The following is a 17,264-nucleotide window of genomic DNA, read 5'->3' as shown; positions in this document are numbered from 1 at the left end:
AATTAAAACAACATAGTGTATTCATTGATAAATGAAATTGTGTTATGTTTTTTTTTTTTTGTCTGATTTAAATTTTAAATCAGTGATGACAGTGAACAGATTGCTTCTGGGTGCCACAGGGAAGTGGAAGGGCAAGACGCTTAGGAAGTAGGCAGCCTGGGTTTTGACTCTGCTGACCAGTTCTCTGACCTTGGGCAATCCACTTTGTTTCCTTGTAACTTCCCTAATATCAATCCTTATACCAAATCCACATTTAAATATCCATGATGTGGGGACTAGTCCTAGAAGTGGCTAGTACTCACCTCAATCTTCTGGAGTTTGAATTTTTCTGGAGGCTGGCTAGCAAGCTTCAGGTATCCTCCAGACTTCAAGCCTGTCCCCCAGTGCTGCATTTGCAGACAAATGCTATCACATTCAGCTTTAAACGGCTGCTGAGGATCCAAACTCAGATCTTCATGCTTGAGAAACAAGTATGGACCCACTGAACCATCTCCCTCAAGTGAGGCCCTCAGTTCTCACGTGCGCCCTGGGACTCTCTCCCTTACGTCCTCTTTTCTTGCTGGTACAGGCTGTTTTCCCATTAAAAACATCAGGTATTCTGTTGTGATATTAAACATGATTTTTAAAATATTTCTTAAACCATCATCATTTTTATGTTTAATAATCATCTGGCTTTTATTATCATGGAAGTAACCCTTTAATAATTAATTTTTCAGGCATCACTTAAAGACATAGTGCTTGCTCCCTCCCAAGAGTTCCCAACCATGTTTATTATTGGGAGACATTTCTTCATGGTTTTCTCATATTTTTGCATTCCTGTGCAGCAGAGGGACTCTTCTTTGTTCCAAGATACCTCTTTGAGATACACTTTGAGAGTATCTTTATAACAGAAGTTTTGAAAGTAGAGATCATTTCTCTGTGGAGCAAAGGCCAGGTGTGTCCTGCATAGTGCAGATGCAGAGTTCCTCCTGGACAAAGGCCAGACAAGCTTCCTGCCCTTAATAAAGACTCCATGCTCAGATGCTGTTCTTCTAATGTAACGTTTATGGGACAAAACGTGGCCTGTTGTATTGCCCACTGACTGATGCTGTCACTGTGGACGACAGAGTCTTTGGCTTTGTCTTCTTATATTCTGCAGGCATCACCGTTAGCTTGCAACAGGGTTAAAAATTTTCCAATCCTGTCTTAGCTGGTTTTCAATTGCTGTGACATGACACCATGACCAAGGCAGCATATAAAAGGAAACATTTAATTGGGTCTCAATGTTCTAGAGGGTTAGAGTCCATGGCCATCATGGTGTGAAACATGGGAAGCAAGCAAGTAGGCATGGAGTTGGAGCCGTAGCTGAGTGCTTACATCTGATCCACAAGCACAAGGAAGAGAGTGGGATGGTGGAGGGCCTGGCATGTTCTTTTTGAAATCCTCAAAGCCCACCCAGTGACAATCCTCCTTCAATAAGGCCAGATCTCCTAGTCCTTCTCAAAATAGTCCCATCAGCTAGGGAGCAAACATTCAAATTTATGAGCCTTGTGGAGACCATTCTCATTTACACCACCGCATTCCGTTTCCTAACCCCCATAGGTTGATAGTCATACCCTAGTGCAAAATGCATCTGGCTCAACTTCCAAGACCTCTCCCACCAGTCTTTCAGTCTTAAAACTTTACAGGGCCAAAGTCTCTTCTGAGACCCAAGGCAACCTCTTAATTGTAACTTCTTGTAAAAACAAAAGCAAAAAGCAAATTAAATAATCCTCACATACAGTGGCACCTACATTACCATTACAAAAGGGAGGAATAGGGGCACAGTGAGGAGATACTGGACCAAGCAAGACCAAAGCCCAGCAGGGCAAACTCTAAATCCTGTAACGCTATGTCCCATGTCAAAGGGCTTATATGGCTCCTCAAATATCCCATTCCTTCTTTAACGACTGCAACCCTTTCTTCTCTTTCGGCCTGGTTCCACTCCCTGCATGCAGCGTTCCCTGGCAGATATCCCATGGCTCTGGCATCTCCAACATCTTGGAGTCCCCAACAAAATCTAGGCTTCATCTTCTCAGCTTCAGGCAATGTCCTCTCCAGGCTTCCATGCAGGGACACCCCTAACATATGCCTGGCCTTAGCCGATTTCCTTTACCAAGGAAGAAGGTTCCACAACTTGACTCTAAAGCTAGAACCGCATGGCTGATGCTGCCTGCTGGGGATGAAATATTGGCCCCCTCCTTGAATTATATTTGCATAAGCTTTTCTTTATTGTTGCTCCTTAGGGACAGATAATTCCTTAAGCTTTTTATTTTTTTACAGATTGCTGGATTAACGTGTGTGTGTGTGTGTGTGTGTGTGTGTGTGTGTGTGTGACACCTTGAGTGTACCACTCCCTGTACTCCATTTAGCATCAGGCCTTTCTTTAAGCTACTCATTTCTTTGAGCATGAGACTTGGCTTCAGCATTACCTTCCTGGTGCTCTTTTCCTCCAAAACTGTGTATTTGCACGTCCTTTTGCCCTGCTTGCTCTTTTTCATTGTAGATCTGCATAAAAGTGTTCATTAATAACTACCCAACAGAATCACCGTTAGGCTGTCTTGAAATCTCTGCCCATGAAATTAGTTCAGAACTCTTCAATTTTAGTCTCTTGCAGATTTTTAGGACAAGGGCAGAACGCAGCCACATTCTTTGCCAAAATATCACAAGAATAATCTCTTGTCCAGTTGCTAATATTGTTCCCCCTGAAGCCTCCTGAAGCAGGCCTCTTTCAAAGTCCACATTGCTCTCAGCACTATTGGCTTCCAGGCTCCTACTGGGATGGCCTGTTAATCCTTGCTTACAGTGTTCAACTGATTTTTCTAGTCTCAAGTCCTAAAGGTTTCCTCTTTCCCCCACGAAGCAGGATGGTCGGGCGGGCCTGCCACAGCAACATGCTGTGATCTCGTCTGACTTAATCACTTTTCCATTGCTGTGATGAGACACTGTGACCAGGCGGCCTATGGGAGAAAGCATTGCATTTGGGACTCATTGTTCTAGAGGGTGAGTCCATAACTATCAGGGCAGGAGGCATGGTGGGAGGCAGTGGGGAAGGGGAGGAGGGGGGGGAGAGAGAGAGAGAGAGAGGAGGAGAAGGAGGAGGAGGAGGAGGAGGAGGAGGAGGAGGAGGAGGAGGAGGAGAAGAAGAAGAAGAAGAAGAAGAAGAAGAAGAAGAAGAAGAAGAAGAAGAAGAAGAAGAAGGAAAGAGGAGTGGAGAGACAGAGATACTGGGCCTGATGTGGGCTTTTGAAATCTCAAAGCCTACCCCAATAACACACCAATAAGACCAAGTCCCTAATCCTTCTCAAAACAGTTCTGCTTGTGGGGTTCATCCTCATTCAAATTACCACAGACCCTTTGGAATTCTCAATTGGTTTCTATAGCATAAAATATATCGCATAACAAGGCATCCTGCTCTTTTTCTGTTGTCATTTGTTTGAGGGGAAACTGAGACACTGGGATGAACTGAGCTGATTTCTACTTCAGATGTCGTTTATCTTCTGTTCTACCATTTTCCCCGAATTATTTTTTACTTTGCCCCTTCAGCTTTCAGATACACAATCTCTTAGCTGTTTCCTGGATTTTACAAATGCTCTGCCCATCAATAATACATTTTGTGTGAAAACTGCTTCTTTTGATTTGGTCTTCAATATAATCTCCCAGAGTGCCTTAGTGAACTCTGTGAGTAGAGAAACAGTTGTGAATGAATGCTCTGAATAAGGGATGAAATTGAGCGGGATCAGGGAATTAGTTATCTTTTCCACCAGAGGGCGCATGCCACCGTAGTTTAAGGATTATTTCAACGTCAGCTTTAGAGACTTGTGGGTGGGTCACATACTTAACAGGATGCCTTAGTGAATGTATAAAAATATAATGGAAAATATTCGAAAACGAAACCTTTGTTTAGCTACACTGAATGATGCAGAAGCTCCAGGTGATAGCGAAGATCAAATCTTAAAACATGAGTTCCTGTGATTTTTCCATTTCTACAAACCTGAAAATGTATGTCAGCATGCACAGACTGACTGCAGACACACAGTAGCAGCCTGGCTAGAAATGTGCACTTTTGGCCACCTTGACAGCTATGAACAAACAGACTCTATGTCCCCTGTGTTGGTAAGAGACAGTATTTGACTACTGAGAGAGTGAAGGCAAAAGTGGCAGATGATTGTTTTCTTCACCTATAAATGGGTTTATTTCCTCTCACCTTTAACATTTCGCACAAGGATGTCAGAGTTAACTTCCAAATAAATTTCCAGAAGTCTTTGACTTTTAATGAACCTAAGTAGTCCGTCCTAACCAGGTGTTACAAGTGAATTCTGTGGTTCAGAAACTTCATAATTTTCTATGCAACCTCTGAGGTTTGAGCTGAGATCTTGCATAGTAAGATACATGTGATAAAATTCCTTTCTGCTTTTTGCTCCAAAGTTGCTCACACCCTGGACACTGGTCAGGGAGACTGTGCTTTTAGCATAAGTGAGGTTGGGTGAACTATACACAATCATTGGCTTTACCGAAAGGAACACTGTGAAGACACAGAGCCTACCTAGAAGATAGGAGTGAACTGCACCCCATTCTTTCCTTTAAGAATGGCTTTAGTCTTGGGGTTCCGGAACTTTGCTAATGAGACAGGGCTGTTGTCTATGGGGCCCATTACTCAGGAGACGTGAGTGGGGCATATGAAGTTGCCAGCTGTTGTTTGAGAGAAAGGCCTTGTCTTCATTATCTTTATATTGGCTGCTTGGAGCTTAGCTTTTGATGGTGTGCTGGTTAGAATAAGAACGGCCACCACAGGCTCATATATTTGAATGCTTGGTCACCAGGAAGTGGCACTGTTTGGAAGGGTTAGAAGGCTCAGGAAGTGTGGCCCATGGTGTATTTTCACAGCAATAGAACACTGGCTAAGATGGACACAGAAGGTGCTGGTTAAATGCATATTGAGTTGCCTACAGGGACAGGAAATGTTCAGACACCTTTTCTGCTCCTCCTGGTCAGGCTGCCCGTTGGCCTCTGAGAACCAGGAGGAGGAGGAACGCCAGCGCCTCTCTCTATACCTTTGTCTCCAGATGCTCACAGTCATTTGCTGGGCGCACAGAGACCTCAACGTTGGATAATGCCCGAATGTTTTGCTTAGGTCTCGCCTTTCCTCTTGGTGAGGCGGGAAGACTATGCAGTGGAAGCACAAACTGTTTACACTGTCTCTAGGGACCTTCGTTAAGTTGATTTCACGCTCTTTTCAATTTCTCTGGGAGTTAATGTTGGTGCTGGAGTCTTTGCTTCATTCTAAAATGGATCTTCCCCCTCTTTACTTCTTCAAAAACTGTCTAAAGCCTCACAGCTCTGGAGCAGGATTTCTACAGAGAGCGCCTGAACAGACGCCAAGATCTTGCCTCCACCCTCCTTGAAGCATCAGTCCTAAGAGTCAGGTAGACAATGGCAGATTTCCCCCTATCCCCTCCAGCTCTCAAAATTCAGGTCCACCTCGGTAATTGTGATTTCCCAACTCAGACTTCTAGTTGGCCACTAGGTTGCGCTGTGTGACAAGAAATCTCAGGATCTTGAACCCCCGGGAACCCAGGACTCGAAGGGAGAAGAGGTGGGAGCGGAAGAGAGGGAGAGCCAGGATAGTCGATCCGGTGATGTCCTCCGAAGAGTAAGACCCACAGGAAGCAACTAGACTGAATGACTACAGTCAGCTGTGCTTCAGTCAGCCAAAACCCACTGCTTTACTGCGAACCTAACGGATTCCAAGCGGAGTTAAGAACTAAATGCACCGTTTGAAAGGCACGGGGTAGAAGAGGGTTCGTCCGCGTTTGTCCATTTACTGTCCTGGGAGTCAAGCGTACAGGCCCCAGGAGACCAAACAATTCAGCCTGTGAGGAGTATTTGAATTGCTCCGTATTTCCTTGGGAATATGTGTGCTTGCGTTCGTTTGCGACTGTTCCTGTCTACTTCACCCGCGTGTCGCCTCCCTTTCCTCTTCTAGTACCCTGAAATTTTGCGCAGGGATCTTTTTTTTTTTTTTTCTCTCCCTGAGGGCGAGAAGGCATTTGCATGAATTACTTTTCTGGCAGCAATTACTTCCCAGCCTTCCTGTTTAAGACTGACCAGAACAAAAGAAAGCCCCCGCGTGGGTGCTCCATTCTGGAGAGGGTGTGTGCGCCCAGAAGCTTCTTCCACTCAGTATTCAGGCTGCAGACTGAGCAAGAGGAAGCTAGGGGCAGAAACTCTTCATTCTGGCAGCTTTCCTTTTCTACGTAGGGAGTGAGTGTCCTTGTGCCTGCGTGCTTCTGTCTGACTGCTTGCCTGCCGGTGTCTGTCTGTCTGTCTGTCTCCCCTATGGCTGGTGTAAGCCTTTACCTGCACCGCATAGCCCCCATGGGGCGCTGGGACGTGGCCCTTGGGGATTTCTCTGCTCTGTCTTGTTGCCGCCTTTCCTCACGTGTCTGGGAACCATGTTGGACTCTGTTCCCTACATGTGCCTGTGGTGCTGAAGAGCAGGCTTGGAAGCTGAGGTCCCTGCAGGCTTGAGAGGGGCTCACTGCCTGGGGTGCTCTAAGCACCACAGGGGTGTGAGCCAACAGCTGCGTCGCACCCTTTGGTGTTTGCGCTCACATGCTGGAGATCTGTCGGACGTCTGAACTGTGCAGATGGGAGAGAAAAGTCTGCGCGCTGTGTGGGTGCTTTGTGCAAGTTGCTCAGTGGCTTTTGAGTGGGCACTGTGTGCTCCAAGAATGTGCAGAGGTGGCCATTCTCATTTTTCTCGTTTCTTTCCTTCCAGACTCCTCTCTTGGTCCGGCTGGCTCTGGCCAGAGGCAGTCTGTGCGTGGGGCGAGGCGCAGGAGGGCTAGGAAAGAACGTGCAGAAAGTTTGTGTCTTTCTGAAGACTATGGTGCCTATAGGAGGCAAGGTCAAGTCGGCAGAGATGAAATGAAGCAAGCAAGAGAGGCTTACATCAGGTGTGACCTCAGCTTCTGCTATTAGGGGGCGGTTGATTCCAGGGTCCAGGGTTCACTCCTGTTCCCAGTACCTCCTAGCCCAACCCTATAGAGGCAACTTCCCTGGCCTTCAAGAGGCTGAAAGCTGCGGCCGAGTACCGAGGTCACAAACGTGTGTAAGAAGAATCCGTCTTCGGATAACATCGTGCGACTACTGGACGCTTCCTCCCATGCGTCTTGTACAATTTGGCAATCTCAAGTGCCAGACTCCCACTGTGGCCAAGGGGTGGAGTGCCGGGAAAAGGGGAGCTGTAGAAAAAGGCTATGTGCTGGCAGTGTCCGGCTCCTCGTTGGCCTTCTCAGTAGCGTGTATACGTGCGTGTTTTTCTTTTTCTCTCTCTCTGTGTCTCTCTGTCTGTGTGTCTGTGTGTCTGTCTGTGTGTCTGTGTGTCTGTCTCTCTCTCTCTCTCTCTCTGTGTGTGTGTGCGCGCGCGCGCGCGCGCGCGTGCTCACGAACACCTCTTCGCCCTTTTCACCTCTAGGAATTTTTTAAGGGCAGAGCTGACAGTCTGAAGCCCCAACTTGGGCCAAGTTTTTGCTCCCAATCTGGCAAGACATTTCTATGGTGAATAAAACTTGTTCTTGTGTGTCCTGCTGGGATGACCCCCAGGTACCGACAGTTTTCCTCTCCCTCCCTCTAGTTTGAATGGAAGCTTCCCAGCTCTATCCTGAAAAACCAGGTTAGGCAGACAGGCCTGGGAAAGTCATCCCATCCCTGAACTGGAGCAGGAGACCGTTCGAGTTTTCAGTCTCCACTTGGAGACTGGGAAAGACAGAGGCCCGCCGCGTGCACAGACAGTTAGTTAATGGAAACCCTGTAAATCGGTTTTAAGTGCACCCAGGACAGAGGGGGAAGAAGGTGGAGATGGTGGTGGCAGGGGATGGCATAGAGTGGAGGGACCAGGGGTTGGTTACCCATCCCACCGTTCTGAAACTAAGAACAGCTTCCCCGTCTCCATTGTTCTTAACTTAGAAAAGTAAACGTATAAAAGAAATAAAGCGGGATAGGGAAACCCGAGCCCCCTGCCCGCCCCAAGCGGAGGAGTCCGCGGCCTCCCTTGGCAGGGAACCCGGCTGCGGCTGTCCCCCTCTCTCCCTCCCTCCTCCCCGCCCCCGGAGGGGCATTGCTACTAGGGCGATCGCCAGCCACCTCACGCCGATGGAATGCTCGAAGTATGCACACGTTCCCAAAAGTAGACCTCCTTCACCGCCGAGTAGCATACATCACCCGTGGCAGCCTTCCACCTTCTCAGGCGTTTCGTAACCGAGTAAACTGAGAGCCGGGAACAGCCCTCTATTAAGTAGCCCGCGGCGCTGAGCCTCTTCCCAGTCGGCGAAGGCAGCCGCTGCAGACGCGTCCGCCCGCCGCTGCAGTCAGTCCCCCTGCCTCCGCTCCGCGCTCCAATCGCCACTCCCGGGTGCTCCGGCTGCCCTTCCCACGCTCGCGGCTGCCAGGTGCTCCCCGGAGCGCAGCGCCCTCGCCGGCCCAGGGGGTCCCGCACGCTGGCTGCTGGACGCCGGTTCCCTCTGCCACTGACGGCTCAGGTCAGTATGGGTTCTGTGCCCCCACACCCCAACCCCGCGCGGCCTTCTCCAAAGATAATTGGGAAAAGTCGCTTCTTGCTTGCATCTTGACCCAGGCCAGGCAGAGCGCGCGGCAGGAGCCGGCTCGCTGGGGAAGCGGTTGATTTGTGTGCCTGAGACAGATCTGCGGCGCAACAGAGGAACTTTGCGATTTCTTTGGAGTTTTGGAGGGAGAAGGAAAGGTGACTTGTTCGGCTCAATTTGTCCGTCTGCAGGGGAATGTCCCCTTATAGACGTTGTCTGCTCTCAGTGAAGTGCATGGGCTGCTTTAGATCGCTCTTTATTATCTGGTGGCTGCAGCTTTGCCAGGGTTGTTGGCTTGCAACCTGGGCACAAGACATTGCAGGAAAACGAAGTGAAGTTCTGCACACGAGGTGCAGAATTCCTTGGAGGGCCAGTGGAAAGCGCTCCTGCGTGGCGTGGCTGGGCGCGAGTAGCATTTCCAGATGCTCCCGGGGAGTGGCCCTGGCTGGCTTCATCCTCCACTGCTTTCAAAGGGTTGGTGGGTTAGGCCGATTTTTCACAGCTTCTGAGACATCCTTTTGAGTTCCTCCTGAACGCATTGGGATTAAGACCTACCTAGGGTCACTCAGTAGGAAACCTTGAAATGGTTTCCTCTCCAGTTCTTGGGTACAGAAGTCAGAGTGTAAGGAGTTCGCGCGTTTACAGAGCCTTGACAAACGGGACCTGCCTCTGGCTTTTTCAGCCACCCTCCAGCGACCAGTTCGGATCTCTGGCATACCTCCCCACCCCCAACTCCAACTCCAGGGTTGGAGCTTTCAAAGGAATCATGGGGAGGGATGGGGAGGGAAAGAAACTAAGCTCGCCCTTGGCTAACTAGGGTCAAGGTTGCAGTTATAGAAGAGGTATGTGACTTCTGGAATCTGGATGGGCCCATGGAACATATGTGTGCCTGTGGGTACGTTTGAAAAAAAAAAAAATTAACTTGAGAGAGTTAAGGAGTTGGCCTCTTCCAGCAAGGGGTAGGGGATGGGCGAGTTGTCCAAAAGGGACCAGTTCCCATAGCGCCCCCACTCCAGGCAGCTGATTCATTTTCATTCATGAGGGGGAAGTGAGGGAAATCCTACTGCCACGTAGGGGCGGCCGCTTTCAGACATCTATGTCTGAGAATGCTCAATGAAGTGTTGCTAAGCACTCCCATAAATGTTTTGGCTAAGAAGGAGAGAGAAGCTTTTCTTTTAAACGTATATGGCTGGCCGAGAAGGTTGAGTTATTCATCGGATACCCCAATGAGAGATGATTCATTCTTGATGCTGAGTCACGAAGCCGATAGGTGGCGCACTAGACCCAGATAAACGGACTTCCAAGACAGGTTTTTGTTCAGCTTATATTAAAGACAACCCCCCAAAAAATGCTCACAATTTTTTGTGAGTAGATTACTACACTTTAACTCTTCACGAACCCAACTGCCAACTTTATTCCAAGTTATTATATCAACGTTATGGCCGGGTGACGGCAACAATGGGTCAGTCATGCTTTTTTCCTTAAAAACATTTTTTTTTTAAACGAATTTAAGAAAGGGTTAGAATGTCACAGTTGTTAATTAGGAAAAAAAGACATTACTAAAATCCTTTAAATCCCCGAGCTGCGCCAAAATTTTAATCTTGGCTTCATAAAAAGGAGCTCTGGGCAATTTGGCTTGCCTGCTCGTCAGACATGTAAAATGCAATTTCCACCCAGAAGAAGAAAGCTTTTCTGACCCGTGTGCCAGAGATTTGGAAAGGCATGGCTGGGGATTGTCAGTTTCTTTTCTCAAGGAGAGCCCACGTTTTGGCTTATTTTTGGATTCCCAAGCACCAGTGCCCTCCTGCCAGTCCCCGCCCCCAGTCCCTCTCCCCCAGTCCCTCCCCCAGTCCCTCTCCCCCTTGCATTTCTCACAAGGCCTACGGTGTTGCCTTACAGTAATGTGTAAGGACTTTCCTCGTGTGTGTGAGTGTGTGTGTGTGTGTGTGTGTGTGTGTGTGTGTGTGTGTGTGTGTGTGTGTTTGGCCACAGGCACCTTCTCAGTCCAGCTCATTGATAGTAACTTTTGTTTCTAGATTGGACCTTAGAGTATATTAGGATAGTCCATTGTGCTGATTAAACAGCTGCTGTGTGTTGGGAAGCTACAAAGAAAGAGTAGGACTCTTGGTCATTAAGGAATTAACCTAGTTGCAAAATCAGGAAAAAGTCAGAATAGAACCTTCTTGCCTCTGGCGCTTGGGTTAATTGTAATCTTCCAGCATTAAGAACTAGTTAAACACAAAGATGAATTAGTGTGTTTATTTTATTTATTTTATTTTTTTGAGTCAGGGTTTCTCTGTGTAGCTTTCCTCTTTTCCTGGAACTCACTTGGTAGTCCAGGCTGGCCTGGAACTCACAGAGATCCTCCTGGCTCTGCCTCCCGAGTGCTGGGATTAAAGGTGTGTGCCACCACGGTCCAGCTCGAATTAGTGAGGTTTTTAAAAATATAAGAACTTTTAGAAAACAGACAAGGATATTTTACTTCTTTCTACTGCTTTGTCTCTCTTCGTTACGCATTTTAGAGTTGGTTCCCCCTGGTCTTTGGTAAAGGGTTCATCAGATGGGAAAACAATAGGGTTATCAGAAGAATTGGTTTTCAGTTGGGCCTTGCATATCCCTATATCATCTCCTATATAATCTATTCCAGATCTTAAAGACTTGCATATTTTTATTCAGGACAAACTGAAGAAAATGGAATGAAAGAGGATTATTATTCTTTCCACGTCATCCTGTGGTCACTACAGCACAGTTACCTAAAGAGTTCAGCCGTAGGAAAAAGTGGTTAAATGAAATCCCCAGCTGGCAGAGACATTTGGTTGAGTCAGGGAGGGATAAAGTGACCTCGAATTTATCCATCACCTTGGCAGGAGGAGGCCATGTGCGGTCTGGTCAGGCCTTTACAGGGCACTAGTACCCCGGGGGAAGAGTACCCTCTTTAATCTAGAATTCCCTGCTAGTTCCCTGATCAAATCTATTGGAGGAACTTGACCTCCTTGGCTCCACAATAGGTCCATTATGTGCTGGGCTGGGCGCTGTTGTTATTAAGGCAAAGTTGTCTGGGTTCTGAACCATGTTTAGGCCCCTTCCTAACCTGTTCCTGGCCTGCTCAGGCTGGGTTCTGATGGATCACTGATTCCTCCTGCAGATCCCTTCATGAGGCTGTGAGCCTGAGGCCAGAGCATGAAGACCAGGCTTCCCCGAGCGCTGGCCGCCCTGGGCGTGGCCCTTCTCCTGTCTTCCATTGAGGCAGAAGGTAAAATGCTTTTACTTCTATGGCAAGTGACCCTGAAGAATTCAAGAAAGGAAGACTCTCTTCTCTTCTGCTCCTGTTGCTTGCTCTGTTTCCTCTGCACTTCTCGGTGACTTCTCTTCTCCAGAGAAACGTCCTCTTTCTGAGGTGTGTCTGTTCCCAAGCTTTCAGGTCCAGCTCTTATAGTCTGCTTCCCCTGTTCTGTTCAGTGCTGTGTGGTCTCTTTGCACTTGTCTGCAGTGTGCTGTCCACACTGCCGCCTTCACTGCCGCCTTCCCCGAGGACCAGTCCCCTGGATAGGGCAACAGCTGCATCCTGCTCTACCAAGAGGATCCTGGAGGGCTGGGTACCAGGAACCTCAGAATATGGACATCCTCACCGGATCAACAGCTGATCACCTGGGTCGGGACTGTGACGTTGGTGACAACATGAAATAAAAGACTCCAACATTGCCAGCTCCGCGCGTCTGGTTTTCTTTTCTTTTCTTTTTGAGCAGGTTAGGGAAGCTCAATTGGCTAGGCAGACTTTCAGGCAGAGGAGCCAACTGTCAAACTGACTGCCGCTTGGGTGGGTGTGCAGGGGATGAGTGACAAGCAGAAAGCTACACGTAGGAGGTGCTCACTCAACCTAGGGACTCTGCTTTTGGTGTTTGGTTCCAAGGTCTCTAAAGCACGTGTGTCCCAGAACAACCCAGCTCAGAGAGGTTGGCTCTGGGCCAGGGTTTCCAGCCTGGAGGCGGCTGCAAGCCGGGCACCCCCTTGGCGTGCTCTCCCTTGCTTGGCTCAGGGAGACCTGGCCGCGTCTGACCTCAGTGCCTTGGCACTAGGTGACCAGGGACACCACAATACAGCTCCAAAATGGCTCCTTGTGACCCTGCGCTCTAGAAGACTTCCGTTAAACTTTTAACCTAATTTTGTTTTGTTTGGTGCACTTGATGGTTTAATGTCTCAGTATTTATTGAGCAAGGCATTTCTATGTAATAGTCTTACCGGCTCTTTCAACTCTCATTTGAGTTTTGGAAACTAGTCGTATTCCACAAGATAAACGAGTTAAAAAGCTTTTTACCCTCTCTAATTAAAGAAACACCTCTAATGAAGTTAGGGGGGAGACATCTGTAGGCTCTGGAAATTCCAGGGTGGATTGTGATGCTTGTAGAGGAGAGTAGGTATGTAGGGCTATTTCTTGACAGCCTTGATTCTATTATCTATCTATCTATCTATCTATCTAATGTTCTACTTCAAAACTGCAGGCACAGAGAATTGATGTTAGGAAAAAAGAGCATCTCCAAATGTGTAGCACATTTAAGACCCAGAGACGCTTGCTGGCCCGGCTCACTTGATGAGTAAATGTAGGCTACTCTGCCCTCCTGCAGGAGTATTCTGGTGAGGTGGCCTTTCAGTAATCCTTGCTCTGTCGTCAGTTAGGAAGGAATTTTATTTGAGAAACTTCTGGAAGCACTACTAAAGATATCTTTAGATAAGTCCCTGAAGTGGCCCGTTTACTGCTCATTAAGAAAATAGTTCTTTGAAAATAAAAGTTTTGAGAATTCTTAAGTATAGGGTTAGGTTGGAGATAAGGTGAGTGGAAAACATCCCCCCTTTTTTTCCTGGTTTTTTGAGACAGGGTTTCTCTGTGTAGCTTTGCGCCTTTCCTGGAACTCACTTGGTAGCCCAGGCTGGCCTCGAACTCACAGAGATCTGCCTGGCTCTGCCTCTGAGTATTGGGATTAAAGGGATGCACCACCACCACCCGGCAAAACATCCATTCTTAACTGGTAATGACCAGCCAACAAAATACAGTTAAAAAGGGACATTATACTATTTGCCTCCCTGATTATTTCTGTTATTTCTCATATTTCATCTTTTAACTTTGTATTAATTTCCACATGGCGTATTTTTTTCTTTCTTAAGTTCCTGTCTTTTCCTCCCTTAGGTCAGTATGTTTTGATAAGATTAGTTTTTGAGTTGTTTTCTAGCTTGGCAGTGTCAAGCAGAAGTATGAGTCACAAATAGAAGCCATATATATAACTTAAGCATTTCTTCTAGTCATATAAAGAAAGAAAAGGGAATAGGAAAACTGATTTTTTGATGAAAGGTTTTAACATAATATTAATGTTTCAACATGTAATTGATAGGAAAACCATCAGCGACCTTTTCTGCATTTCTGTGCTAAGTTTTGGAAGCTGGGCATGTACTTTACACTTGCAGCACATTTCATTTTGGACTGGCCACAGGTCAAGTGCTCCACAGCCACAGGAGACTGTTTGCTCCTCGTAGGGCAGCTCAGCTCTGGTGTTAACTACCAACTAAGTGGCCCCAGGAGCCTGTGAAGAGCTAACAAAATTTGTGGCCAAAGTCTTTCTGAAGATACTGGGCTAGAAAAGGAATTTTTTCTCCCTGAAATCTTTCGTTTGGGGCATTTCAAAGTTTGAACTTGCTCCTCTGGTTGCAATCTTCTGCAAAGAAAGCCAGGGTAACAGTGCATCCTTTTGTGTGACTCATATGCTCTTGTAGTCATATGGTTCCTGGCTATTTTTAATTTGCTTTTTATGTGCTAGAAACACAGTTCTTTTGTGCTAATTTAAATTATTTTGAAATTTACATTTTGCCTTTTAAAAACCATGATAATAATTTTCCACATTGCCTCTATTTGTATGATGAATTATATTTCCATTTACTGTGTCCTATAGAAATAAAGGCAAAGATTGCATTCTTTTTTTTGGCCTTAAGGATTTATTAAATAGACTAGCAAACTTTAAACTGCACTAGTGCTCTGTATGACCTAGATTGTGTGAATTAGTCTGGGATCATGTATCGTATGTTAATAGATTTCTAGAAAAGTTAACTTTGTATTAAACAGTTAAAGGTCAGTGTTCCTTGAACATTGAATACTCTTTTCCTTTATCTAGTACTTGAGATGGACACAAATTTTGTGAAATAGGGTTTTAATTTTTGTAAGTTTTACTTATAGTTTATAACATGTAATAAACAATCATTATCAGTTCATCAGTGATTTTAGGTCATGTCTTCAACTGCCCTGTGTTTAGATTAAGGGACTAATTTAATTTACATTTCTATAACTCTGTATGTAACATGCAAGAAAACATTCAAACCAGAGAATGTAGATGTTATGTATTCTGATAGTTTTATTTTCTAAATGAGGAAGTGAAAGTTCCTCAAGTTGATATTTAAAAGAAATGTATTTATTTTATTTTGGCAAATTGGTGTTTTGCCTGCATATATGTCTGTGTGAGAGTGTTGAATCCCCTGGAACTGGAATTATAGACAGTTGTGAGCTGCCATGTGGGTGCTTGGAACTGAACCCTGGTCCTCTGCATCTGAGCCATCTCTCCTGTACCTTAACTTGATATTTTAATGTAGCTTTTAGATTTTCTTTATTTCTAATGTATTATATTATATCCATTGATTCATCTATCCATTCACCCATCTATCCACCCGCATATCCATCCATCCATCCACCCATCCATCCATCCATCCACCCATCCATCCACTCAACCACCCATCCACTCACCCACCCATCCATCCATCTATCCACCCACCCATCCATAAATTTGCCATGACTAATTCTTGAATATAGACTCTTGTTGGGTGCTACAATTGGAAAAAAGATGATTTTTCTTTTAAAACAAGATAGACACACTAGTTTTAAAATTGTTTGGACAAGTGTGTGAGGTTAATATATCAAGTTCTATTTATATCCACATTGATGGTATAGTGGTGAGCATAAATGCCTTAGAAATTCTATCTATATTTGAGTTGCAGATATCTGCATGCCACCTATATATTATTAAGCAGACACAATTTCTTCTAATAGTGGCTTTTCAGAGCATAGAAAAATATGTATGTACATATTAAGAAGTACTATAAGTGTTGAGTCCTAAAGTTTTTTTTTTAACTGAAATATTTCTTCTATTTACATCTAATCTAATGTGTGGAAAACTATACAGACAACAAGATAGAATTGTTGCCTATGAGCTGTGATGATTTCTTTTGAATTTTAATTTGTAGGACAAGGATTACAAGGCCTATAGTTAGGTTATTATAAATACAAAAGGAAATAACAAGTAAAATGTCTAAATGTCTGCATGTTATATAGAAGACATTGAATATTTTTACATAGTATAATCAATCTTACCATGTCCTAAATCCCACCAGTTTATATTACAGATATCTCATCAGAATGACACTTTCATATCACAGTATTTTGATAACAAAAGCATCATGTTTAAGTATAAAGTTAAACTACCAGTTATAAATTCTTAAAATTTCATTTCTTCATGAAAAATACCCAGGCTTTATGAATCCGATTGTTCTTTGTAATTTTAATTTTGTTTCCCTTGGCTTGACTTTAGTGGTTTGCATTTACAAGTCATATGTAGCTAGTTAGTGTTTGTACTGTGCCAGCATCAGCATTATTTTTGGGAACACCTAGACTCTGTGACAATGTAATGGTGGTTGTGAATTAATGTAAAAAAAAATTCCCAAGTCAATAAAACATAAATTTGTAATGATTTAAATGAATGTGGGTTATACCCACACACCTACTTCATCATTTTTTAAAATGAAAAATCCCAAAATTATAAATGAAATGACAATTTGAAATGTTGTATATTTGGTAAACTCAAAGAGACGACCGGCAGGATGGGCTCTGCTTTTTACCTCGATAGGTCATTTTTCCTACTTTCAAGTCCCATGTACCACATCTGACTTCCCATGAGCACCTTAAAGTCCTCTAAAATGTTCAAGACTTTTCCCCCACAGTCATTTTTTCAGTCTATCTGGAATCCTGGTCACTTGGATATCAACAAGGTGGGCCGCTGCTGACCTTCAGCAGTTTTAACCTAATGTCCGCTGCTTCAGGGCTATTTCCTCCAAGGTTGGTGGTACTATTTTTCCATGTACTGATTTTTTTAAAAGCTGCTCAGGCCAGTTGTGTCTGCCTTTGCATTAAATTTGTCCTGAGCCATTGCTATCAGAACAATATTTTATAATGATATTCTTAATACCCATCATCCTATTAATATCTGTTGCATGTTTGTTACATACACTAAGTGATGACTTCAGCTAAACGTTGCAATATGGTTACAGAAAGAAGAATGCTGAATGATTAAACTGTGCATGCAGATTAATAGTCCTAATCTCACTGCCTGTGTATGGATAGTAAGAAAGTAACATTCATTCTTCTACTGGTGTAGCCAATAAAAATAAAGACATCTCCCACAGTTGGAGGTGGTGATTTATTAAAGCAGATATTTGCCTGATGAGTTTTGTTTCCTTTAAAAATGTGCTATAAATGTTAAAGACAGCTCTAATCCCATTAAATTCTGACTTGTGTCTCAGAGCTATTACTGCATTTTGATTGACTTTCAT

General features: G+C 45.0%; 1 protein-coding gene across 3 annotated transcripts in view; it reads left to right on the top strand.

Moving 5' to 3' along the window:
• The first annotated feature begins 7,472 nt into the window (after positions 1-7,472).
• Positions 7,473-17,264, top strand: part of Col12a1 (collagen type XII alpha 1 chain) — a 114,966-nt gene continuing 105,174 nt past the window's right edge. For 2 of the 3 annotated variants that reach the window (XM_036193003.1, XM_036193002.1), the window contains exons 1-2: positions 7,473-8,561; positions 11,770-11,877. In XM_036193003.1, the coding sequence (XP_036048896.1) occupies positions 11,805-11,877 (73 nt within the window). In that variant the 5' untranslated portion in view covers positions 7,473-8,561; positions 11,770-11,804. The remainder of the gene's footprint in view (positions 8,562-11,769; positions 11,878-17,264) is intronic. The other variant, XM_036193005.1, reaches the window with a different exon arrangement.

This window comes from Onychomys torridus, chromosome 7, assembly GCF_903995425.1.
Source record: "Onychomys torridus chromosome 7, mOncTor1.1, whole genome shotgun sequence".
Taxonomy (NCBI): domain Eukaryota; kingdom Metazoa; phylum Chordata; class Mammalia; order Rodentia; family Cricetidae; genus Onychomys; species Onychomys torridus.
This window is presented reverse-complemented; position numbering and strand designations above follow the sequence as displayed.